The sequence below is a fragment of the Gambusia affinis genome, linkage group LG24 (assembly GCF_019740435.1).
Source record: "Gambusia affinis linkage group LG24, SWU_Gaff_1.0, whole genome shotgun sequence".
Taxonomy (NCBI): Eukaryota; Metazoa; Chordata; class Actinopteri; order Cyprinodontiformes; family Poeciliidae; genus Gambusia; species Gambusia affinis.
In genome coordinates this window covers 11,001,264-11,026,745 of record NC_057891.1, presented here as the reverse complement: position 1 = coordinate 11,026,745, position 25,482 = coordinate 11,001,264, and the positions used below count along the sequence as shown (strand labels likewise).

At 43.4% G+C, this 25,482-nt stretch overlaps 1 protein-coding gene across 5 annotated transcripts in view; it reads right to left on the bottom strand.

Annotated features, from left to right (window-relative positions):
* Positions 1-25,482, bottom strand: part of klf7a (Kruppel-like factor 7a) — an 87,562-nt gene that overhangs the window by 6,571 nt on the left and 55,509 nt on the right. For all 5 annotated transcript variants that reach the window (XM_044109779.1, XM_044109780.1, XM_044109784.1 and 2 more), the window contains 2 exons: positions 11,004-11,607; positions 2,564-2,687 (listed from right to left, as the gene is read on the bottom strand). In XM_044109779.1, coding sequence (XP_043965714.1) covers positions 2,564-2,687; positions 11,004-11,607 — 728 coding nt within the window. The remainder of the gene's footprint in view (positions 1-2,563; positions 2,688-11,003; positions 11,608-25,482) is intronic.

Here is a 25,482-nt window from a genome sequence, read left to right as displayed (position 1 = left end):
GTCAACTGCTGATTGTTTTTAAGATGATCAACAGTTCGTCCTGTCTGCCAAACAGACAGGTTGAACCTCCATGTCACCCCACTTTCTGTCCTGCCTTTATGTGTGTGTTTATCCATACACATCCGTGGCATGAACAAAGCGCTACGGAGTCATTCGTCACTCTTCTTGTGTGTCTTTAGGCGTATGTGAGGGCGTGTGTGTGTGTGTGTGTGTGTGTGCGTGTGCGTGTGCGTGTACACTCTCGGAGACAGATGGCGAAGTATGAGTCACGACTTGGGGGCACGACACCAGCTGGCACACCGTGGGTCTGTCTCACCCCACAACACCCCCCGCAATCCTCAATCTTCCCCTCGACTTTTTTTTTTTTTTGTCTCCACTGTTTCCCCTCTTCTTTAATCTCAGCAGGAGGCATGTGTGTGTTTGGGTCTTTAGGCTGGAAGGGCTGGACGCCTTCTGACACATGACAGAGGTGGGCCCAAATTAGGGGTATGCCTGCAGGGCGGGGAGGCTTCTGGTGGGGAAAAATACTGTACTTACAGTCTACCCAGCTGGGACTTGATTTAGCTGTCGCTGTCCGGCCTGCTGTTCATTAACACACACTCAAAGACCCCCCAATCTTATCGACATTAAGGAAAGTACCCCAGGTGAGAAGGGATTTCTTTTTGTCCTATAATAATGAACCTATGCATGATTCAAGAGGTCCCATATTCACTAACTTCCTCTATTGTGTCCAATTTCCACACTGTCGCTGTACTTAAAAGCTCCCATACAGTGGATAATTTACGCCACATTTGACAAATGGATGACATCTTCATTGAGTTCCATCCTCATGAATAACTTAAGATTGTTGCACATCATTTACAGAAAGCTCAACCTGGAACTATGCTGCAAAAAGAAACCAAAATATCATTAAAATAAGTTATTTATTAAGAAATTTGGCGAGAGTTCAAATAAAATGATAAAAAAAAGACAATAAAAACATTCTTTGTTACAATGGACTATTAGGGCCAGACTAAGAAAAGAAAAACAAAGATTAAATGTAATTACAAGAATAAAGTTGCACCATATCATATGACTTTATTCACGTAATAAAAATGTTTTCCTTAGCCTGCCCCTAAAACCCCATCTTACCTTGTTATTTTGGTAATGATAAGCATAAAAACATACCGTACAATCAGTTTCATCCAGTGCTTGTTTTTTTCAAACATTGCATTTTGCTCCAAAAAAAAGAGAAAAATTACAAAAATCTGTCACAAAATCTGAAGATGTTTTTTTATTTGTAATAATGTAGGTCACAATATATGTAATATGTCTGTATCTATAGTTCAGAACTTATACAAATCTTTTTTAAGGAAGAAATAGAGTAAAACTTTGAATGAGTAGAATGTAAACTCAGTTTCAGAGTATATTCTGGGCTAGTTATTGTCATTTTACTTCAAGAACAAGCGACATATTGGATCTCCAGTTTACTTTTTCTATTAAATGTTCATCTTGCAGTGTTTTTAAATATTATTTAAATTAGTTTTTTATCCACTGAAGTTAAAGTGTCTCCTCTGTTACCACCTTACTAAAGTTTTGTAAAATAATTTGGGGGCTCGTCCAGGACTTTAAGCCTTAAATACTTGCAAAAATGTGCCTTTCTCTTATAGGAATTATTTTCCTACCAACTAAGAACATGTTTCTATATAGGGACAATAAAAAGTGAAACATTTTTGTGTTTAAAGTAAATTAAAATATATATTAAATATATATTTTTACCTTTTACAAATTTTACACAATTTTTTTAAAGGCAATGAAAATCCCTTTCTCACTGTAATTACTGTGCTTCTTTCCTATCACTTTAAATTCTTCATGGATATTGGAGGAGCCATAAAAAAATGACTTTAAATTAAAACAGACTTTTTTCTGTCTTGTTAATTCTATAGAAAGTATCCCTGGACCAGTGCTTCAGTATCTGACCATTTTGTCATGTAAAGTGCATTAACACAACATTTATTGTATATTAGCACAGTTTGAAAATAAAGACAAAAAAGCAAAATAACATATTGGCTAATTTTGGTGCAATAATGGTACACTGCTTGAAAATTACATTTCTGCTTGAAAAATGAAGTGCTCCTTTGGTTTTGCTAAGTAAAACAATTTCAGTAAATGTTATCTGATCTTATAAAAACTCCAAACTTACGGGCCCAAAAGAGAAGATTAATATGTTATAGACTTTTGTGTGACGGCATGAATTGATTCCACACCTGTTTGGCACTTTTGTTCCAATCTGAAAGCAGCCTCCGTATCAAGGCTCAATCCAGGTTTAATATGCAGCACCAGGCTAAATGTAAGCAGAGTGAGCACTCTCTGGGTTCTCCCCTGAAAGACTTTGCAGGTTTCAGAGAAGCACACATTAGCAATCCTGCCAGCACGCTTTCAAACTGGGTCAGAACCAGAACAGTTTAGAATGTGTTAGTAGTATCTGGTGGCGAACTTTGCAGAAAACACGAATAACAGCAGGAAAATGGGAGCGCAACACATCAGACGGCGTGAAAGGAGGGAGAGTTGTGTTTTGACAGACCTGTCACAGTGGTTGCACTTAAAAGGCTTGGCACCCGTGTGTTTGCGGTAGTGCCTCGTCAGCTCGTCGCTCCTGGCGAATCGCCACTCGCAGCCCTCCCATGAGCACTTGTACGGCTTCTCACCTGGAGCATGAAAGTAAAGAAAAAAATATAGATAAGCACCACTTTCATCACCCGTCATATTCTTATTTAGTTATGAACCGCAGCAGCAAATATCAGGTTCCTCTGAGTTAAATATACTCAGCACAAAAAGAAAAAAACAAGGAAATTTACGTTTGGCTGAAACATCTTGGCAATGCCTGATACACTGTTAGACAGCTAGTTTGTTCCCTCTTAAATGGTTTCATATTTATAAATGTGAAGAACTAACAGGGCCACACAGCTTTTGGTGGAAACAGTGACCCCTCTCATTGGGAAAAAACAAGACTTGTCATTAAATGTGTTTCCATCGTTTTGCTGAAGTCTCGCATTAGAGCAGGTTTATTGAAATGGTAGTATTTAAAATAACTTCCTCAATTTCACAAAAGAAAAGAAAAAGGTTTTTCTACTCGCTTCAGCTGGTTCTAGTTTTTCCAAAAAAGAAAAAAGCGTTGAGTCATTAATGGGATATGAAATATATATCTGCCGCATTCCAATTGCCGTTCTGTCTCTGTGTCACCAGACAGCATGTAACATCGTCAACACTAGTTGACTTGACAGAACAATTACAAGTTGCCTGACAGCAACAAAATTTTTCTGAAATGTGTGGTCCATGCTAGTTAACAACCGCTACATCCTGTTTATCACAGCCATGCGTAGAATCAATATTTGACGAAATCACGCTCTGCATAGCCCGGTTGATCCACTCCGAACCAGTAGATAGAAAACGTGGCTAATTTGCATTTTCTTTTTTCTGTTTTGAAAAAAACTCAAAGTTTGCATAATAGTAAGACTGAAGCATGGCGAATGTTGGAGATATCTGCAGGCTTAAGCAAGTCCAATTTAAAACTTTTCAAGACAGCACCTGAAATTAAATTTAATACAGAAAAAAAACTATGACTCTTACAATCAAGAATTGCAAAAACTGACATTTTTGGTGTCTGTTTGAGGCTCTTGGCAGTTAGTTACAGAGTAAGACATTTCATAGCCTTGAGTTCAGATACATTGGCTGAAGAATGAGATGCCATCTCAGGGCAGTGTGTGACCTGGCTGGTGCCAGACTTCCACACATTACTAAAGTCCCACTTGTCAATGGAGTGAATTGTTAAACTGTCAATACGTTTTCTTTCTTCAACATATTCATTGAATAAGACATCCAATCTTATAGCCTATACCAGTCAATAGTCACTGACCAGCAATAACATTTCTTTACAAATTTATTGTCAGGTTCCCTCTGGGATTATTAAAGTATATTCATTCATTCATTCATTCATGGGGAAATAAACATGGTTCCAAAAATGTAAAATGTACTGCCAAAGAACATTGGAAAAAAAACCAAAGAAATAATCGGAAACGTATAAAATTCCCCATTCCGTATGCAAGTTTGTCCTGTTTTAGGAGACTGAAAATATCATGAAATGTTCAACTAGAATGGAGAAAATCCCACTGGTCTATGACCTTGCTGAACATGCAAAAGAGCAGAGAAGGGGTTGCAAGAAGTGGATCGGGAGAAGCGAAGGTGTGTGTGTGTGTGTGTGTGTGTGTGTGGAGGGGTGAGATTAGAGCCAAGGTGGATGAGAGTCTGGGAAGAGAAGCTGAGACGAGTGTGAGTAGGAGAGAAGTGCCGCAGAAGTGGATTAAGGCAGGGGAGGCTGCAGATATGCCGGCAGGGAAAGAAGAAGAAGGAGGAGAGGGGGTGGTGATAATTAGGCCAGTCACATAATGGCAAGGAAGCCACAATACACCAGCTGTGTCCAGCTCCGAAGATGTCAACTGCATCAGTCACATCCCATCTGGTTGAATCCAGACACACTGACCAGCACAGCTTGAGTGCTTTCCACACCAACGCCGGCTTAATCCATCCAATGTGACCATAAAGGAGACACAATCGATGGATCAACTGCTGTCAAGTTCTTGTTCAAAGACGGCGCTTGTTTTACGGCATTATCGGTACCACGGGATGTAGAAATTTCAAAAACGAAAGAAAAGGAAAAAAAAAAAAAAATCTATGTTTGCACAGTATGTCCAAAGCAAACAAGTCAAAGGGAACATCTGCTGCTAAGTCAGTGGGGATCAACATGAATCGCCGAGCAAGCCACAACAAATCTAAAGATGAAACAGATCTCACAACGTCTGCTCGGTTCAAGGACTGTGGATCAGCCAGAAGCCATGTTGAGGAACACTTAATTAGCAGGACTCAGAGACGTTGGAAAGGTGTGAAACGACAGGTCGGGGGTCCGACCACTGAGGAGGTGATGATCTCCAAGAGACGAAAAGATAAGTCTTCACTCTGAACTACTGCTATTTGCAGAAACATCTCTTAAAATGTCGGATGTAAAATTTTAAGAGTTTTTGCCGCATTGGTTTATAATGGACAAACAAAGAACTGTATGCAAGAAAAGTTTCAGAGTAGAGATCAATCATTACTTTTGAATTCCACACCAACGCTGCAACTTTTTTTCTAATGCACTACCACATCTAACCACAAGGTGGGGCTAAATGACTAATGTGCTGCGTTTATTAAAATACAAGACTCCCCCTATTTGTGGTTGAGTATTTTTTCATATGCTAATTTTTTTCTAGCTCACATCTAAAACATTCCAAGGAAAACGCAACTTGGGAACCTGAAATACTGAGGAGCAATGCTACTTAAGATGCTTCAGGCTGGTGTTTGCAAATCAGCCAATCTACAAGCGCCATTCATTTTCCTAGGTGCTGATTGGCTAAACCACCAGGAACCAGAATAAGGATTACAATGCACGTTAGCTACTGCTGCAGTGCTGACAGTTTACACTGTGTATATCAATACAGTCCATATTAAGGTAAATTTGGACTTAACCTACTGACAGGCGTTTGGAGAACACATCTGTTTACTTCTGCAGTTAAAGGTAGGTTTAGAAAATACTGCAATATTATAACTGTACTAGACAATTGTAATCACAAATCTTCTATGACAATCTTCACCGAACAACCACAATAAATAGCATATTTGATCAAATTGAATGTTTTCAACCATCAACAGGTTAGCTTTTAAAATGTATTCATGGACAATAACAAACAGTAGAAGATGCATTACATACGGTGCTTCTCATAAAGTATTTTCCCTCTTACGGATTACATCTGGTTTGCATCTTTTTTTTCAGACGCGAATTCCTCAAATCAAGCTAAATTTATTAGCTGACAGAAATGACCTCCAAGAAAGAAAGAAAAAAAAAAGAGATTACAAATTCATATCGCGTTAAATAAATGGAGTAAAAGCAATTCAAAACTGTTCCTGTGAAAATACAATAACCTCACTGTTACTCAACAATGCACTATGTCTGACAAGGTTTTGCTTAGTATAATTCAGTTTGTTTGGTTTGGTCTCAGCAGTTAGTCCGGTTCCCTGGACCGCGTCCGCAGCAGGTCCGACCCTTTCTGCCTCTGGCCAATGAAATCCCCAGGAGGCAGGGATGCCTGTGTGTGTTGCCTAGCAATGTCTGCAAGGGGGAGGGGCGCGTCGCATCTGTACGTGCGTGAGAGTGTGTGTGTAGAGGATAAGGGGAAGGGTGGAACACGAGGAGGCAGCAGTCGGTGCAGCCGGCTGGATCTGGCACCGGCACGCCGGCCAATTAGCGAGCGCGCTGGCAGAGCGCAGAGCCAGTTGCTTGGTGGTGATAGTGGTGGTGGAGGAGACGGAGGGGCGGCAGCCTGCAGCAGTACACAGCCACTCAGCTACCGACTTCTCCAACCATACACTGCTCATGTTGCCTGGCAACAAGTCCCCCCCATCACCACGGCACTCGTCTCCCTTAAGACACCGTCCGACAAACCGGGCGAACGCAGCCGGCTCCTGTTGCCTCTCACCAACACCGCTCTAGACTGACAGCTCCATCTAATCCAGATTAGCCCCAACTCAGCCGTAATCAGATTATATTACTGTTAACTTTGGATTAGTTTAATGAAAACACTGAATGAAGATTATGAAGTTAAGTGGATTATTTATTGAAAGTGTTAATTTGTGAATCAAGAAAAAAAAGAACTCCATCTGTTTTACAGCTGCTTTTTTTTTTTTTTTTTTTTTTTTTTTATTCATCAGAGGAAGCAGCAAATGTGCAGTCTCCTTCCAAAACACATTTCTCATGTGTAATCTGATAACTGGGTGTTTCCCTGAGTCACCGTAATCCCATTATGTGTAATCTGTTACTTCCGAACGCTCTCTCGGGTGCAAGCACGAGCAGCGGCGCGCCGTGCTCCGCCGCCTCTCAGGTGCCAGCGCTGGAACTTAATTACATTCCCTCCATTAGCCAGAAGCCGGGCAGAGCGTCCGGGTCTCCCAGGTCATTACAGACGCTCAGGCTGGGGCGGCACCGCGGCGAGGGAGAGGACAGACACACAGGTTAGAGGGGAACGACGGAAAATAAAAGCAATTTTCTGTTTGCGGTAAATGAAAATGTTTCTTTCTTTGCAAAAAACAGCAAAGAGCCTTAAGTTCAGTCAGAGCGGACAGGCAGCAGAGCATGTGAACATAAACCGTCAAGCCTTACGTCTAGGTTTTAACTGAACCGTTATCACATGTGCCAGTTCAAGCATTCAGTTGTAGCTCTGTGGATGGATGGATGGATGGATGGATGGATGACGAACCTACAGATGTATGGATAGAAGGACATCAGTTGACCCCACCTACTCTGCCTCAGCAGTAACTTTTGTCCATGAAACCCTTCTTGCCTGGTTTCCTTTATGCATAATAAATGGACTTCTTCTGGACTTCCTGGGAATCCTATTAATAAAACTCACATTCTTCAAAGAAACAGACCTAATTTATTTGCTGTTATTTAACAATACCTTATCAAAACGTGGAGGGTGAAGAGGAGAGTGGCAGAATATGAGCAGGATGAAGATGAACACACGCAGCCCGGGGGTGTATTCCAGAAAAACGCGCGTTAAGGAGGACAGAACGGAGGATGAGGCGAGGTAATGAGAAAGAAGACAGAAGGCAGAACAACCCAACAGTCTTCGTTTTTTTTTTTTTTTTTTCACCCCGGCCTCAAAATCTAATTGTACTATTCCTTATCTGCCATAAGCCTATTCACAAAAAAAAGCTCTACAGGGCACTGTCATTTCCACTCAGCCCGTCTAATTCCAGGTTAAATCGTAGCCTTTTTCCCCTCGTTTGGTAATTTATGGAAATAACAACTAAGAAAAAGAGGATTTGAGTAATGACATCTTTAAACTTGTCAGGATAATGGCTCAGTGAATGAGGGAGCCTGTGGCACTGTTGTAGGCTGCAAAGAGGTTCTGTACTGTACCTCCCCCGTTTGTCTCCGCTTTGTTCACCCAGCGCCTCCATCTCTTCTTCTTCTGCTCTTCGTCTCACTTTGGTTTCCTTTTGTCAACAGTTTCTCCTTCGTCTTCCTGCCTCACTGCTTTGAGTAACAGGACAGGTTTCCTTTCAGTGCAAGAAAACTTTGGCATTTGATTTTTTTTTTAAATCAGGAAGTTACAAACTTATTCAAGGTTCAGTATTTCACAGATTTTTTTCGGAGGTAACTTGACTCCAAATGTTTGCCGAAAAAGTTTAGGTTGTCCTCGAATTTCAGCGAAAGACTGAAGGAACTGTTTAAAACACAATACTAGTAGTGCGGACCATGTTGAAGAAATTCATTCCTTCCAAATGGATTTCAATAAAGTCCCAGAATATGAAGTCCATCTTCCCACAGCATGATGCTGCGACTGCCATGTGTTATTGTGGAAATGGTGTGGTGGGTAGCGGCAGCTAACAACTGTTAGCTGCTACAATGGGGTACTACTGCCAGACTAAGAACTTTTGAATAAAAAAATGTAATTTAATAGCAAGAATAAAGTCAGAATAAAGTTGTAATGATACAAGAATAAAGTTGCGCAAAAATATGCAAATAGTCATATCAAAAGAAATAAAGTTGTAATAATGTGAAAATATTCATAATAATACAAGAATAAATTTGTAATACAATAGTAAAGTTATATTATATGTGGAACTATGTTGCTCCATAAATCCTCTTTAAATCTTTAATCTTGCCTTTTTTTTTTTTTACTTTAACAAACAACAAAATATTTAAAATATTTTCTATGACATAATCAGTCATCTCTCATTCCTGAAACAGAAGTACGTTTGGGCCTCTAATCGCAGTGCTCTTGGAAGCGGGGGAGGGGGGGTACAGGTGCCCTGCTGGTCTGGGAGCCCGAGGCCCTGGCTCAGCTGGCTCAGGCCCTGGCTCGGCTTTAAAAACCAATAAAGGAGAAGCAGGATGACACGTTTGCACTTCAGCGTTAAAACTGGCAACAAAAAAAGAAGGAAAATCTCAAAATGCAGCCTAGAATTTGTGTTTGACCACATTTAACCGGGATCGCCAACAGAACGAACCTCTGCCTGGCGTCCCAGTTGGTATGATGGGTAAATCCCATCAGCGGTGGACCTGCCACACTGGGAGGAATCGACGATGGCACGTCTGCTGGCCTCTTGCTGCAGTCAAGCCGATGCCTGCACACCACTGAGGGTGTGATCACACATGCATCATGTCTCTGTTATCCCCAGCATGCAAATGTTGACAACTTGATTGTTTGTGGGTCCCCCCCTCCCCCCAAAATCACACTCATGAAAATAGAAACAAGCACATGTGACGTCTTCTGCCTCGGTGATCCGTCAGCGGTGCAGGCGGATCCGTTTAGACGGCGGGGAGAGGAGAAATCTAATATGAGCGCCTGTAAGTGTGTTTGTCGTGATGGACGTTGGTTTCTGTATCCCTCCAGTTAGAAGAAACAGCTATATACGTATTAAATGTCAATAATCATCCAATTATAGCTCCTGCGCGCCTTCCTTAAGGGCGGCTGGAGACCAGACCTGCTAAACACAATTATTTCTAATAGAATCTGAAATGCACAGTTCTCAACCTCAGCAACCAGGTCTGAAGCAGAAAGTCTCAGGAGTTCAGTGTGAACACCCACCAGAAATCCTGCTAATTAATACCAGAAACCCTGATTGTTCTCCCTCTGCCTCACTCTCTTGTCTTAAAAATGATCCTATCAGACCACGTTCTCCCACCTCGGACCTACGGAACGAACGGAGGACAGGTGCCTGGGATGAAGCTGGGAAATGGCGGCCTATCCAGGTCAATCCATCCATCACTGTGCAGTTACTCAGTCGGAGGACAGCTCCCTGACAGAGGTCTGAGTGGTTCGGGATTGAGATGGAAGAGACGGAGAGTTATAGCTTCTGAGCCCCCCCTCCTTCCATCCTTCTGTAGAGGAACCTTGACAAGGAGGACCTGCCCCAGTATGGCAGGGAGATTTACTTAGAGGGCGATAAATGGAGAAGGTACTGCCAAAGTCATTCACGTTTTTATCTTTCATTGCTTTTTTACATTTTTTTTTTTTTTTTTTACGGTGCAACCAACACCTGCTGTGGGTCTGTAGAGGATCCTCCATAGTCATTAACGTCCTGGGATAAACGAGGAAACGCATAAAACCGTTAAATAAATTCAACTTTTATTACAATATCAGAAAGTCAAAAAAATAAAATAAAATAAAAATAAAAATCCCAGATGACTCATTTATTGGCACCCAAGCACCTCTTATTAAACTCAAATTCCGTAGCCACAATTTAAAATGGGAAAGACAAGTGAACATGGAAGTCAAGTAATGATTTTATCTTTCATAGTCAGACATTGAATATAAGAAAATGTGGCCATATCTCATCAGGGCAATACCTCATGGTAAGCAGGAGGATAAGATTTGGGAGTTGCAGGGGGTGGGGGGTCACCATGTCACCATGGCAACTGCTAAACGCCAGCAGGTTGTAGGAAGGAAGGTCAGGGGAATTTCTTTTCTGTCCTACCACCACTAACATAAACACAGAGTTTGCATAAGTCTACTGGACCTCTGCTTTGGTGAGAAACTCTCTGGTATAAAACAAAAGAAGTAAAGAAAAACAAAGAAACGACACCAAGACAAGTGTTTATCAAGCTTAAAAAGACATCCAGAACTGTCGCCATGCTTCTTAAATGTAAAAGAATACAGATAAAACTCAGAGTGCACCGATTGCAGTTTTCTGGCCGATCGCCGATCTTTAAAAAGCCTGAGCTGTTGATTCTGGTTTTGGCCAATATAACATTTTTTGTCTGAAAAGTTGCCAAATATAACGACAAAGTCACGAAGTTGGAAACAGAAGGGTGACTATTTTTGACGGAGCATGAGCAGATGTTACTCTCAGACGAGGTTAGTGGATAACAAAATACACCCGGAAAACAAACAATTACGGAAAGGAGCCACAAAGCTTCCTCTCACCTGTATGCGTCCTCTGGTGGGCCTTCAGGTGGGAGCTCTTGGTGTACACCTTCCTGCAGCCGTTGAATTGGCAGCGGTGGATCCTCTTCTTGTTCTCTGGTAGCTCTCCCCCGATCAGGCACGCCGCCCCTTCCTCTTCCTCTTTTACCTGGACTGGAAGCGCGTGTCCCGTCACTAGCCGGGCAGCGCTGAGCCCCACCTTCCTGGCCACGAGCTTCAAGGTGAGCGTCCCGTCCGCGGAGGCCGTCAGCGTCTGGCTGGGTTTGACCAGGTGCCGGCCCAGCTCCGGAGAAGACGGGGGAGTTAGAGAGGTGACGGCACTCAGCTGGGCCAGGTGGACCCCTTCTGTTCCGTCTGAAGTTTCCGGCCCTTGCCCTTTGGGTTTGAGGTCTTTTGTTGAGGTTAAGTTCTGCCTCAATGGACAAAGGGTGACCGGAGGTGGGCTTGGAGGCTCAGGGAGGCCTGGGAGCAGAGCCTCAGGCAGGTCTTCTTCGCCGTCCTCCTTCAGGTAGGCCGGAGTCAGGAGGCCGTCCAGGTCCTGGTCGAAGAGCTCCGACAGACGCTTGGGCTCCGTCTGCAGGTAACGCTCCAACTCCAGGCAGGTCTGCGGCACAGAGAGAAACGCTCTATTACATTCGGATCAGGCAACTTTCAGGCATGTCCGTCTTCCCTCTCATATAACCACTTAGCCGTTTCAACAGCCATCAGATCATCCGTTATGCTCCAACATGAAAAAAAAAAAAACCCCGCATGACGCTCTGCTGTGCTGCACAGCTGTCACACGCACAGATAGCCACAATGACAGCCATGATTACCTGAAAACTCCAGCAAGACGGCTGATTAAACCCTGATTGATTGCAACTGCTGCAGAGAAGAGCGGGTAGCAGGGGAAGAAGTCCCAAACTGAGCAAAACCCCCACCGAGCAACATTTTATGGAGCTTTGACGAACCAGCTTCCCCTGGGTAGAGATAGGGAGATTTATTCAGCTGTAGTTATGGTCTGCTTCATCCCTATTACTCCAAACACCTCTCCCTACGGAGAGCAAATAAAAGACTTGCATCCCCTATTCCTGTGAACTGGCATCCTGAGAAGTCTATTACTTCACAACAAGCTGGCAAGACTCTAAGCAGCGAGGGCCCGGCGCGGGGAGCGAGGCGCTCCGTGTCCAAGGATGAAGCTATTATGTTTGAGCGGAAACGGCGGCGGTTTGATCCCGGGGATGGTTGTGTTTCGCTTGTACCCACTAACCCATTCTGACAGCCGAGATGGAGGCTAGCGGCTCCGTTGGGTGCGTGCATCTCGCCTCTTCGTTGGCGCGTAAATAGGCACTGACAGACAGGAGTAGCTGGTCCCATTATCAGGAATAAGACTACACAGACTGAACACATCAGAGACGTTTAGGATCCCACTCCGAACTCGCCTCTTTCCTTGTTTGCACCTTCTAAAAATAGAAGGGGTGTCTGTTGCCAAGGGAGCGCGGTTGCTCCTCGAAGCTATTTCTTTCTAGGAACAAAACAGGGCTTCAAATTAAAAAGCTGTTCAGGACACATCTACAGTGAGAAGTGGAGGTAATGCGCCTTGTCTCCTATCCACACTGTACGCGTACATCTTTCTTCTTTCCCGCAGTGAATGGTCTTTGTTGGTACAAGGCAATGAAATCCCAATAAAATAAGAAGGATTTATCCTCTGTTATGCCTACTTTCAGGGCTAAATTAAGTATCGATGGTGTGGAAACATGGGAAGCAGGGAATAAACCAACACTTTAGCTTTTAGAGATATAGAAGAAAAAGAAACTGCTCTGTCCGCAACATTATCTGAAAGGATCTTTCAACCGTTCTCGTCACTTCATCTTCAACTCAACCCAGATCGATTTCCTGAATTCAACCTTTTCCTCTGTCCTCCTTTTTCCTCGTCGTCCCCTCCTCTACCTCAGTTGAGGACTAATTATCTTCTAAAACCAGCAAGTCAAAGGGGACTTTATTCAGCAAACTGATGAGGACTGCAAACCGCACTGTGTGTGTGCTTGAGGTAGTTGAAGGAAGCAGGAAAGAGGATAGAAGGCGTTAAGCGAGAGACGGTGCTGAGCGGGCGACGAAGGAGAAGGAGTGATGGAAGGACAAGGCGAGGTAGGCAGGCAGAGGGGAAGAGAGAGCAAGGGAAGGTCTTGACTTCATTCTCACCGCAGGGGGTGAATCCGCTTTGCAACCGTGACATTTGGCGTAACGGGATCCTGTCAGCGGGCAAACCGCAGGGCCTCGCGTTCGTGCACGCTAAATGTTAGGTTGCGACCCACGGTGATGGACTAGGATGTCGTGTGTGACGCGGCGTGCCGGCGTTCAGGCATGCACTGTACTTACACCCCAGCATGCATGTGGAACGAGGTACGCTGACAAGGCACGGAGGATAAAAGAGATTCCAGGTGAGTAGGTGGCAAGTATGACAAGCTTATCATGCACCTTTTTCTAGCTTCTGTGTTCCTCCCCTTCACTCCATCAAGCCCCTTCCTACCTTCTCTACCCCTCCTCCCCCAGGTGGTGGCATTAACATTGTTGCAGAGAAGGTCATGCAGCTGATCAGCAGTTCCTGTGCGCCCGGTGGGCAGTGATGAGGGTACGCTGTTCTGTATGCGGCAAGTTTGACAGTGTGTGCCCATAATTTGGCAAGCGCGAGTAAAATGTGAGTAATTACCACACTCCGTGTGCAATTATGCAGCTCTTGTCTGCGTCTTTGTGCGAACACCCACGCACGTGCATAAACATGTCTTCTTGCTGGTCTCATGGCATCGAGTGGGCAACTTGCATCCGTGTGTAGGCAAATAATCAAGCGCCGAAAGTTTGGCACAACAGCCAGGATAAAGGAACGCTCGTGGACTAAGTCCAGCTTGGACAAACGCCGATCTGGAGACGCGGCAGCAGTTGGCTGCGCGCAGAGCCAGGGTCCGTTTCCTAAAGGGCTCTCGGGATGAGTACTTTATGGCAGCAAAGATAAGCTGAGACAAATCCAGTGGCTGATCCAACATCCTCGGCTGCTCCAGCAAAGAGAAGCGGCTCTCCGTTGTGGGGTAGGATTGATGAATAATTTATTTCAGAATATTGACAAGCGTGACAGCGCCAACCTCTGGATTAAGCTCTCAACTGGATACTACTGTATGGTTTCACTCTCTTTAAATGGTGAGAAATAAACTCTTGAGAGGGAAATTCCAGCATGGATGGTTGTTAAGAGATTTTTGCACAGAGCACCAACAGCATCGAGGAACTAATTTATTCAGGGGAAGTCTTATCAGGCTGCCAGACAGGATACCCATAAATAAATAAAGTAACATTTTTCCTGATGCCTCTGTGGACCTGCATTGATTCTTTCACCTTCTCTTGAAACGATTAAAGTGTCAAAGTAGGAAGAGACACGCTCCAAATGGCTCTAGGACGGAAGTCCCTGATTCAGCAACAAGGACTACAAGTTTCCATATAAGGTGACTAAAGTCAGACATTTTTCCAAGATTGATAAGAGAACATGTAAACTGATGAAACACTCCGCAAAGACACTGAGAGCAAGACTGAAGGAGATGACGACATTTCTGTCCAGTATTCTCCTGCATTCTCTTGATGTCTCCAAATGTGTTGAATAAAGAGTAAGTTTAGAAGACGAAAGATTTTTTTTTTTTGAAGGAATAACAGAGAGCTGGCTAAACTCACAAAGCCTTTTGAACATATATATGTTTGGTGTGAATAAATCCAACACGAACGTCTGGCCCTTGAATACAAGAGTTTGCGACAGAAACATCTGTATCACCTTAAGAACATAAGCAGTTCCAAATGCCACTTATATCGACTGTAAATTTGTGCAAAAATAATCTCAGAATACCTCTCAAGAAGAAATCACAAACTCTTTAGCAATGGCTCTGTTTTTGTTTCCTGTGTAAGCACCGTGGTGAACCTGAAGTGGCTGCATGAAACCCGACGACGATTTCATCTAAACTGTTCGCCATCACAACATTCTGACTGCGATAGCTCAAAATGCCACTGATAAAGAAGCTGCAGCGGCGAGAGAGAGAGAGAGAGGAAAAAAGAAAAACCTAATCGCGTCGGGCGCATCAAACCCACGCTGACCTTTCCGGCCATCAGCAGCCAGTTTTCCTGGTTATGTCAGGTAACGTCTCTTGTAATCGGGGAGGGATCGAAGAATGAAGGATCAAGACGTTTCATCTGCTTATCTTTTATGGTTAATTCCTGTTTCTTAAGTTTAGAGAAATGCTGAGAAAGAAAGAAAGAACACACGGAAGGAAATAAGGAAGAGATGAAGGAAATGGAATGAAGGACATGGCATAATGCAATAAAGAAAGTCTTTTCCAGACGGTGTAGGAATCCTGTGCCATGACTATTTTTCAGCTTTAACTCCATTCAGCAATTCAGTGCATAAAGAACTCATAATAATTACTTCTGCTTTCCTCATTTATTCATAAAGATCTCATCATTTCTCATTCAGTTTATAGCTACTACAAAACCATGCATAATTGGTACTAATATACCAGATAATACCTGACACATGAAAGCTGTGTGTTTATAGAGAACACATTTGTGTTTATGCACCTCAGGTTTGAACGGCTTGTACCGCAGCAGATACTTCCTGAACACCTGATGCAGCCAACTTGATCCACTTACTTCCACCTATTCCCTGTAAATCTCCACTTCTCCTCCTCCCCCTCCTCCGTCCTCCCCTGCTTCTGGCATCCCATCCTCTCTCACCGTCTCCTCCCTTTGCATTTGGCTCGCGCCGAGCCGCCTGCCATCGCCATCAAAGCTCCTGCTGCCTCCCAACTGTTAGCGCCCCGCCACGCCGCTAATAAAAAGCCTGGGTTATAAATATGAACAGAGGAGCATGCATATGCCCTAAAGGAGGGCCCAAAACACCACTAAACAGATAAATGTGATGGGGAGGATGCGGCTCATTAATTTTAGGGTGATCGTGTTTGGTTTTTACAGATGCCATGATGGAGACAAGGTGCTATGAATAATATTCGCCGCTTATGGCAGCAGGGTTGGAAAGGGCATGGCTCTTAAGAGGCCCCTGAGCTGGAGGAGGGCGACGCGGCTCTATTGTTAAACACATGGAGGCTGAAGCAGCGGGGCGGAGGGGTGCTGTCACATCTTTTAAAAGATGACTTATGACTCCCAGCAGCGTCGTCTCTTCGTCAGGTTGCATAATTCCTGATCAAATTCGTCAGTTTTCCGTTTGCCTGCTCATCTTAATGGTTTATGCAAAACACAAGTTGCTCATTGACATATCAGATCCAGTGTTGTCCCAACGGAAAATCGGTTTAAAGTCAAATACTGCAAACAATATGACTGGATCGTGGCGGTCTGCAGCTCGCCTCGAGAACAGCAGTTTCTGAACCCTTGAGCTGTACGGAGGTAGAAAGTCTAAAATTCAAAAATAGAAGTTTTACATCTTAAAAAAGCCTTATATTTACCAAATTATTGCTAGTCTTAAGTTATCTTAAGTAAGTCTTTATCTGTGCGCCAACGTAACGCTGCGAAGCCCCCTAACTCTACAAAAACTCAAAATCTTACCAAGGAGTTTTGGTCAAGTTTCTAGTGCAAATATCAAAATGCTCTTAAAGTAAGACGAAGCTAACTTAAAGGTTACTTTTTTAGCAAGATATATAGGCTTGTTTAAGTAAAATCATTTCTTAATATTGATGAAAAAGTACTAGTTCCACTGGCAGATTATTTGACTCTATAACAAGACAATATCAAAACTTCCTCTGTGACCGATGGTGGAGGAGGTGTTATGATGTGTTCTAACACTTTAAGTTGGTTACGCTGAAATTAGATTCCGTAACCGGTTTTATTGTACAAACCAAAGGTATTCAGATCTGGAGTATTCTTTCTGAAACGTGAATTCTCGTGGTTTCCTGAACTCTGCTCTCATTCTGTTTCTTTGGATTGCGTCACCGCAGCAGGACAGCCTTGGCTCAGAGTGCGCCTCTGATTGCCATCATCGTTTGCCACAAATTGGAAAAACAACCCCCTTTGTCATCGACGTGACACACTGATTGTTTGCTTTGGCCACTTTCACAGGCGGAGTTTGCTTACTCATTTCGAAAGTCAGAAACATTCACGTCACGGACGAATTTCCATCCGCTCCTCCGCGGCCTCACTCCGCTTCTTTTGTTGCGTCGCATTCGAGTGGCCGGCCTGTTTACTGCTCGTCGCGTTTTCTTTTTTTTTTATTCAAACCACACAAAGCGAGTGGCCAGAAAAAATAAATAATAATAATAATAATAATAATAATAATAATAAAAAAAGACCTTGGTTTGTTTTCACTGGATTTGAGGAGCGCCGTGCCTCTGTGATTAAAAATCCCTGTGAGATTTTTAATCCCTTTTCTCCCCTCCTCCCCTACAGGTAGGTAACAATCACATCAGCGCAGACATCGATATGAAACCTCTCCCACTAACCAAATTGTCTCATCACTCCTCCCGTTCTTTTGATTTCATTTTTTTTTTACGACTCAACCGACTTTCTTTACAGTCGTCTTTATTACCGCCGCTTGTATTTCGGCGGATGAATCCGACGCTTTTATCGAGGTAAAAGTTTGGGCTGTCGTTTGATTCAAAGTGTAGTGTTTCTCTTTGTGTGTGTGTGTGTGTGTGTGTTTTCCGCCACACGTTATTGGGTCTCTGTCTCCCATTGATCTGCTGTGCCGGGCCAGGCCATCACTTTGAGGTGACAGCTAAATGACCAGTAGCCCGGGGCAGTGGCCATCCAGGCAACGCTTTCTCTCTCTCTCTCTCTGCGTGTGTGTGTGTGTGTGTGTGTGTGTGTGCTAATCGATACAAAATGATACCGCGCAGGAGCTCATCAGCAGCGGGCGTCGCAGCTGACACAGACGGTAATCTATAGCTTTCCTGAGCTGAACTTCAGCAGCACCCCAAACCCCACCCCTCCCAGAGACTGTCTATCTTCTAATCTCCCCTTCAGGGTTTTTTTTTTTTTTTTTTTGCTCCTTGCATGGTCTCCTAAGATCCCCCAGATCTGAAAATCTTCGGAGCACAGCTTGGGTGTCGGGGGCGGATCCCTGCTGAGACGGAGGAGGTTGGGGTGGGTGGGGGGGTGTCCTGCCCTCCAGCGCTGAGCCTGCACAGAGATCCATTGTTTTCTCGATCTGAGTGGCGTTTTGGTTTTCCCCGACAGGGAGCGCAGCGGGAGGCGTGGGGTTCGGCCAGGAGGCATGTGGGAGCAGACGGAGGAAGCAGGGTCACAACGACAAATGATAAACTCAAGAGTTTTTTGGTTTTTTTTTAGAAATGCCTCACAAAATCACGAGAAAGCCTGCTGACTTGGCAAATGTCAAACATGCCACAAAAGGAATCTGCTAAATAAGCCGGCTGCTTGCAGAGCTTTATCCAGGCTTTGTCAAAGAAAGTTGAGAGGAAGGAAAAAGTGTGGTGTGAAAACGTTGCACACCACTAGCAGACCGACAGGGGGGTCTCGTTGAAACAAGGAAACTTTCTCATCATAAGATAAAAATAACTTAGGATTCAGATCTTATCAAAATCAAAATGTCTTCTCTTTTAAATAACAACACTCAGAAGAGTAAGATAGAAAAATCTTTTGGGATTTTTGTAAGAAACAGAGTGAGAAGACAGAGTCAAAGTGAGACCCTGTTTGCCTTCACATCAAGTCAGGAACGCATTATTAATATCTTGTTAAAATGAGAACATTTCTCGCTATAACAACAAATTAAACTCATCTCCATTCAACGAGTTTTGCATCTGGTTAAAACAAGACTATTTTTAAAACAAGAAACATCCTCGTTTTTTATGAGATTCTCCTGGCTGTACCTTTAAGAAACTTCTGAACCAGAGACTGGAACCAGAATGTCCTTCCAGAGTTAAATTGATCTGTATAGCACTTTTAATGTAGAAGCAGGTTGGAACTGCAAAGTGCCGTACAAAACGATAACGCAACAGAATAAACAACGGAAAAGTGTCACAGTGGTCCAAAGCTCACCTTGTTAGAAATCAGACCAAAGTCAAGATGTTGCTTGAAGTCCCTACAACACCAGAATCCAATGATTTATAAGGATGAGCAAATATGTGAGGCAACAAACAGTACATAAATGACTCTAAACGATTGAAATGCACCTTATGATTTTGGAGGGAAAAAGTTTGAAGCAAGCACAGGAATTTAAACGCCACAGAGCAGATCTGTCCTCCTCCTCCCGTTTGACTAACAGCTCCATCTCTCCAGGCAGCCTCCTAGCTCCAGATAAGGCGCCGCGGAAACGGCTTAATTACACACACGGCCTTATCAGACGACATTAGCCGCGCGGTAATAATCAGCCTCCTCCGTCAAAGCGAGCACCTCCAGGCGCTTTTACACAGAGCGGGCTGCGAGCTGATAACACACGCCGCCAGTTGTTAAAGCGCAATTTGCTGACGGAGTTTGAGGGAATAATGCACATTTGGTTGTAAAGCTGCCAGCTGCTTTATCCTGAGTCAATCCTGGTCAGGATGGGTGCACAAATAAAAGCTCCAAACTGCATTTTCTGCTTGGATTGTACCCCGTTTTTTTTATTTTTATTTCTTGTCTGATGGAAGGCATCTTCACACTAACGACATGCATGCGCGCGCGTGTGTGCGTGTGCGTGTGTGTGTTTGTGTGTGATCTTCAAAGCACCTTTCATCTGGCAGGAAAGCCACAATGATGAAGCACTCGGACCGCAGAAAAAAATAAAAAATTACCTGCTGACCTCTGCTTAATGGAGCAGGGAGACATTTTACCGTTGTTTTCTGTGAGCAGACACAACAGAGAGGCACGCGTCCGCGTCAGGCTGACACCCGGGACCTCCCCTCTTGTCTTCCTTTAGCACAATATTAGCACAGCGCTAATGTGAGGGCGCTAAAACAAGGTGGAATATATATATATATATATATACATATATATCTTCGTCCCAGGAATGCATGGAAAAAGTTGAATCTTTAGCAAATTTACTGGAAAAAGGTGGAGAAAGAGAATTACAAACAGCCAAACACAATTGGAAGTAGGGATGTGCGATTTTATCGGTATAGTATCGGTATCGGCCGATATTAGCTGTAAAAGGTAATATCGGACATCGACCTTAATGTCAAAAGAACTCACCGACAAACCAGTGACAATGATACCTGCAGCACAGCACAACGTCAAACTTGTTTCTTCGTCATTGTCTTAAAGAGAGCAAATGCCATGAGTTGAAAGTATTGCGACATTTTCAGCCTCTTATTTAGGGTTTGGAAGTATTACCAAACCAGAAAAACTCCTTTAAATTTAATTAGAGAAAGAAAGGATTAGTCCACACATTGCTGGATATCTGGGGAAATGAATACATTTCTATACATTTTTGACTTTCATCAACATGAAAATTTTGTTCCCCATTGATAAAAAGGATTTTTTTCCCCCAAAACCTCTGACCAAAGGGGAGATTGGAGAATTCTCCATATTTGTTTTTACTTCCGTGGGAAACGATGAGTCTTTGACAGGATTTCCAATCAACACCATCTTGTGTGTTCTTCATTTTGTCTTCTAAAATGCTGATTAGAAGTAGTCCAACGACGGTGCTGGTTCTCTGTGGACAGTTTTCTGATCTTGGTCATCACTTTTTAAATCTCCTGACGCCTTTTCAACTGCGGACTCGCACCCTGAAGTTCTCGACCATCCAAAAAGCAAACCAGAACTCGCTGCTAAAAGAGCGAGTCCGTTTAGCAGCAGTCTTCTCAGCATTGGTCCAAAGCAGACGTGGCTGTACTTTGCCTAATCTCAAACAATAATGTCTCTTTTTATAGCTTCCATTATGAAATAAGTTGATTTTGAGCAGAAATGCAGTGAATATAAATGTTTCAGGCTATTAAAGGTTCTCTTTTATAACTCGTTAAACAGCACGCTGAATTTCCATCTGTTCATGTGAAAGTTCTCCTCAAACAGGCTTGGGGGGAGAGCAGTCGGGCCAAAACACGGCAAAAGAGAAATAGAAACTGGGAAATTACCAAGATCTGGCCAAGATCAAGACGAAGTTCATCACTTCTGCTGCGTTTTTCACACAGGCCTGAAGTTTAACCAGGAGCTTCTGGAGGGGTTACATGAGCAGCAACACTTCTCTTTGCTGTGAACTTCAAGTCAGCTTAAAGGCAAATATTTCTGGATGATAAAACATAAAAAAAAAAAGAAAAACAAACAAAAAAACGCTACTTCTTATTCGAATGCTGTTTCCTATTTGCTCTAAAGGATAAATTTAATTAGAGAAAGTCTGTAAATAGATTCAACCTCTCATCCTGAACTATTTCTTGCACCATGTGTGTTTTTTTTCCAGGCCTAAATTTGTCTCTCTGTGTCTCTGAGCGAGAGCCGTTGGGAAATTGCTGCGGTCCACAACTTGGTATTCATACTTTTTCTTGCCCAACTTCAAAGTTCAACCTGGGGGTCGGTGTAAAAACGGGAGTAAAGCGCTCCGCTGTTGGCCGTCTCTTTTTGAAAAGAAAACAAAGAATTAAAGAAGGTCTAAAATGTTTCTTGCCATTAATACGCATTTTTAAAGTTTCTGTGGCCTCAGACCTTTTCACTGTTTGAAACCAATCTAACCTTGAGGTAAAGTGGAGATTCTCAGACATTTAAGACACATCAATCCTAAGTGTTGAAGTAAAAAGGCAGCCGGACGTCTCTTGTTTTCTGAACACAACCATAAAAGTATCTTCGGCTCTGAACAGTTCAGAAGTTACGATACCTTATCTTCATCCTGACCGACTTGAATTTCCAGACTTTTCTACGCTGTTCGAACTGCTAGATAAACACCTTTTTCAAGTACTTCATGCAGTTCGATTTCCGCCATTATTTCAGCCGCAGTCCCATTTGTGTAATCCATTCCTCCGCTCAGACAAAGCTACACATGTTCCCTCTGAGCAGCAGCACGGCGAGCAAACACAAGAAAACGAAGACGTACCGACCTTGAGCCTGACACGGGCGTTATTAAGGGTTCTTAGACTCCGGATACAACAAGTACACTGCATATAGAGACCTCTCTGGCGCCATCTAAATAGCTTGTGACAAAGTGTGGAGAATGTCTTTGTTCTGGTATTAAGAGGAGGGTAGGAGAGGTTAGAGTGAAATAGGATCAACACAAGAGACGACGCATCTTAAGACCGATGGAGAGGCGAATGAGATAGATACAGGAACGGAGAATAGCGGGTCACGGGGGTTTGGGGGAGGAGGGTAATCCTGCTGACTGGAGCCATGTTGCGCTCGCTGGGGAAAGGAACTCTGTCTCTCTGTAAATGGATTTGGGTGAGATGCTGTTTATCGCCATAGCGCTCTCTCTCAGCTGTCAAAACCACCCTAATCTAATCGGGGAAGAAGGGGGGGGGGGGGGCACATTGAACATTGGTCATGCTTATGTGATTGTGCTTCTGACTCAATGAACCAGACCATGAAAACGTGTGGCTAGAAGGAGCTTTTACACCGGGGTTAGCAGCTTGTGGCAGGATTTGGGAAGTCTGTGCCCCGGATGTGGGGACCCCATTGTGTTCAGCAGGCGGGCTAATCTTCATTACTGCGCACAATTATGGGTGCAGGACAATGGAGGCCTTGGCTGGGGAAGGGAAAGAGAAACAAAAGTGAGAAACGGGCTTTCCGATAAAGGAAACAGCGGAGCAGAAAGACTCAACCACCTACTCGTAGAGGACTGGTTGGAAGTAGCATCTGCGAGGCGCAAAGTGTCAACTCTGGTGCGGTGCCCACACTCTGATAAGAGCCCAAACGTTTCATTCTCACATGCTTCTGAAAGCCTGAATGAAAAGTCAGCTTTGCTTTGAGCTTGTGCACCTGTAGAGACACAGAATGCCAGCTTTGGCATTCATTATGCCACCAAATTAAAGGTTAAGGAAGCAGGTCAGTGGCACAGTGTAACAAAAAAATTAAAAAAATAAATAAAAGCTGAACGCGACAAGTTTGCAAGGAACCGGTTCAGTTACCAAACCGGATGACTTCGTGTGCATTCAAACCAGAGGTGGGTACTGTCATTCTCTCTTTATCCCACAGGGACGTCGCTTTCAAAACAGACCTGAGCGACGAAGATTAGCCCAGGCAAGCTGCTTAAAATATTGAAAGATGTTTCCTCTCCCGTCTGCTGTGGGCTCTTCTCCACGAGATACCACAGAGAGAAAGAGTGCGTGCGAGTTAAGGGTGTATGTACCAGGCGGGGGCTGAGGAAGAGAGGCAGGCTGAACTCGGTAACCTCTCCAGTGCAGAGCGGCTGGTTTTTCAGTGGGAATCAGAAGGGGACCGCGGAGACTTTTCACCCCAATTTCATCCCGACAATGTGCGGCCGCTCAGCAGAGAGGGGAGGGCGGTTAGACACACTTAGAACGGTAGTGGGAAGTCATTGACTTTACCCTGTAGGCTTGGTCTGATAAAGCAGATGACTTGGGGGGTAAAACTACCTTAAGCTCTAATTTATAAGGTCAGATTGGTATTTGAAAGCAGTCGCGTCAAAAAAAATGCTTTTTAGACACTTTGTCACAGCACAACCACAGACCTCTGTGAACTTTACCAAGATTTTATTTTATAAATCAGCATAAAGTCAAGCATAATTATGAAGGATAAGAAAAGGAATACGTATTTGTACTTTCTACAAAGAAAATCCTGAAAATACATCATGGGGTCATGATGTATTCGTCGTCATGATGACGTCCTGTTGCCATGTTTAATCCCTAACAGGAAGTCGTGGTCGTTTTGAAAGATTCTGACATTTAAAGCAATGCTGTGGGTTGATTTGTTTGAATGAAATGTTTTCTGGTAATCCCATGTGTACGCTGTTACTTTTTAAGCAACGTGGCGAAAACATTTGTTTTAATACAGACCCCAACTATGTGTTTACGAAGCTGTCGAGGATGTCTAGATGAAGCTCACCTATTCACCACTGAATCCTGAGTGTGTGTGGGAATGTCAATTTTCCAGCCATGCCTCAATTTATTTATTAGATTGAGCTTTTGACTGTTACAAGGCTGTTTAAGCTAAATATAAAAGCTTCGATGTATATTATACCACAATAGCTTTAACTGGATGCTTACAGATTATCTGATTTTCAAAGGCAGTTTGTCTTCCTGGATTTTTGCACTCCACGTATTCATTTTCTTAACATCGTTGCCAATGTTCATTTATGTTTTCCACATCGTTCCATTATGTAACAATGTGAAAAAGTTCAAGTTCAAGATTTATTTATTTTTTGGGTTTTTTTTCCAAACCCTGCAAGGAACACCTGCTCTGGTAAAGATACAGCGGATGCAAACCCAGTAACCTCCGTCTGTCTCCGTCCTTCTTCCTCATAGACACACACGTACACGGTTGAAAATTATTGATGTGCTCTCTTATAAAACAGTGGCTGCTCCCTGAGGTATTCCTGGCAACATCGCCGGGGCCGAAAATAGCAGCCGACCCAAATAAGTGTCCCTGCCGGAGCGTAGAGGGAGCCAGACCAGAGCTACTGACGGCTGGCTTTACTAATTGGCATCACTTTACAATGAAATAATATCTGGGGCAATAGACTGAATAACACATGGCAGTAAACTGCAGAGCAGGGACGAGCAGCAAAAGGGGATCCCTTCGTTCTTGTAAGCACGGATCATCAAATGCCTTCCCCGAAAACATCCAACAGAAAACTGGATGAAATATTCATGCCAGAGCATCAGCTTTAGTTCAAACACGGATGTAAATAACATCCACAGCAGGAGTCGCTAAATGTTTAAGTCCACAAAGTGCTTCTTGTTAACATTTCTATCATTTATTCCCAACAGTAAAGTTTAATTTATCATTCTTTAGCAGATTTCAAAAGCAAGTTTGTGAGAGTTTTGGCGTCCAGCCCCAATGGGCCGCCTTGTGTAAATACGACATTGGCAACAAACTTGTCCTCAAAATTAAACAGCTGGCTCTCTAACTACATGGCTGTGAACTTCGGTTAGTGGGCCGTCTTCTGTATCTAGAGAGAATGAAGTCACAGAAATCAAACGTTTCCAAATATACAACGGACAGAAAAGAGGGTTACCAAGTAAGAATCGACCTATCAGTGATGGGAGGTCGTCTAAAAACAACACATCACTTTTTCAAATTGCTTAATCAGTGAAAATACTCACAATATTTTTAATGTTCTATTGACTCTAATGGGCTGCAATAGCTTTCTATTTCATGGTTACATTCTGCTAGTAAAGACACCAATTAGTCATTAAATTACTTTCTTTCAGGTCCTGGTTTAGGCAACAGTCTGCCTTATTTAAGGTTGAAAAACTGTCAAGAGTTTAACTTCAAACTTGTTTGCCTATCTAAAAGCAAACCAGCTTTCAGAAAATGTTAAAGTCTTTGTTGTGTTTTGCAATTGCAGCCAATTTTTGGGAACTTGAAATCAAAACAGTGTCTTTTAACGGCTAGGCTACTGCAGACAGTCAATATAGGGAAG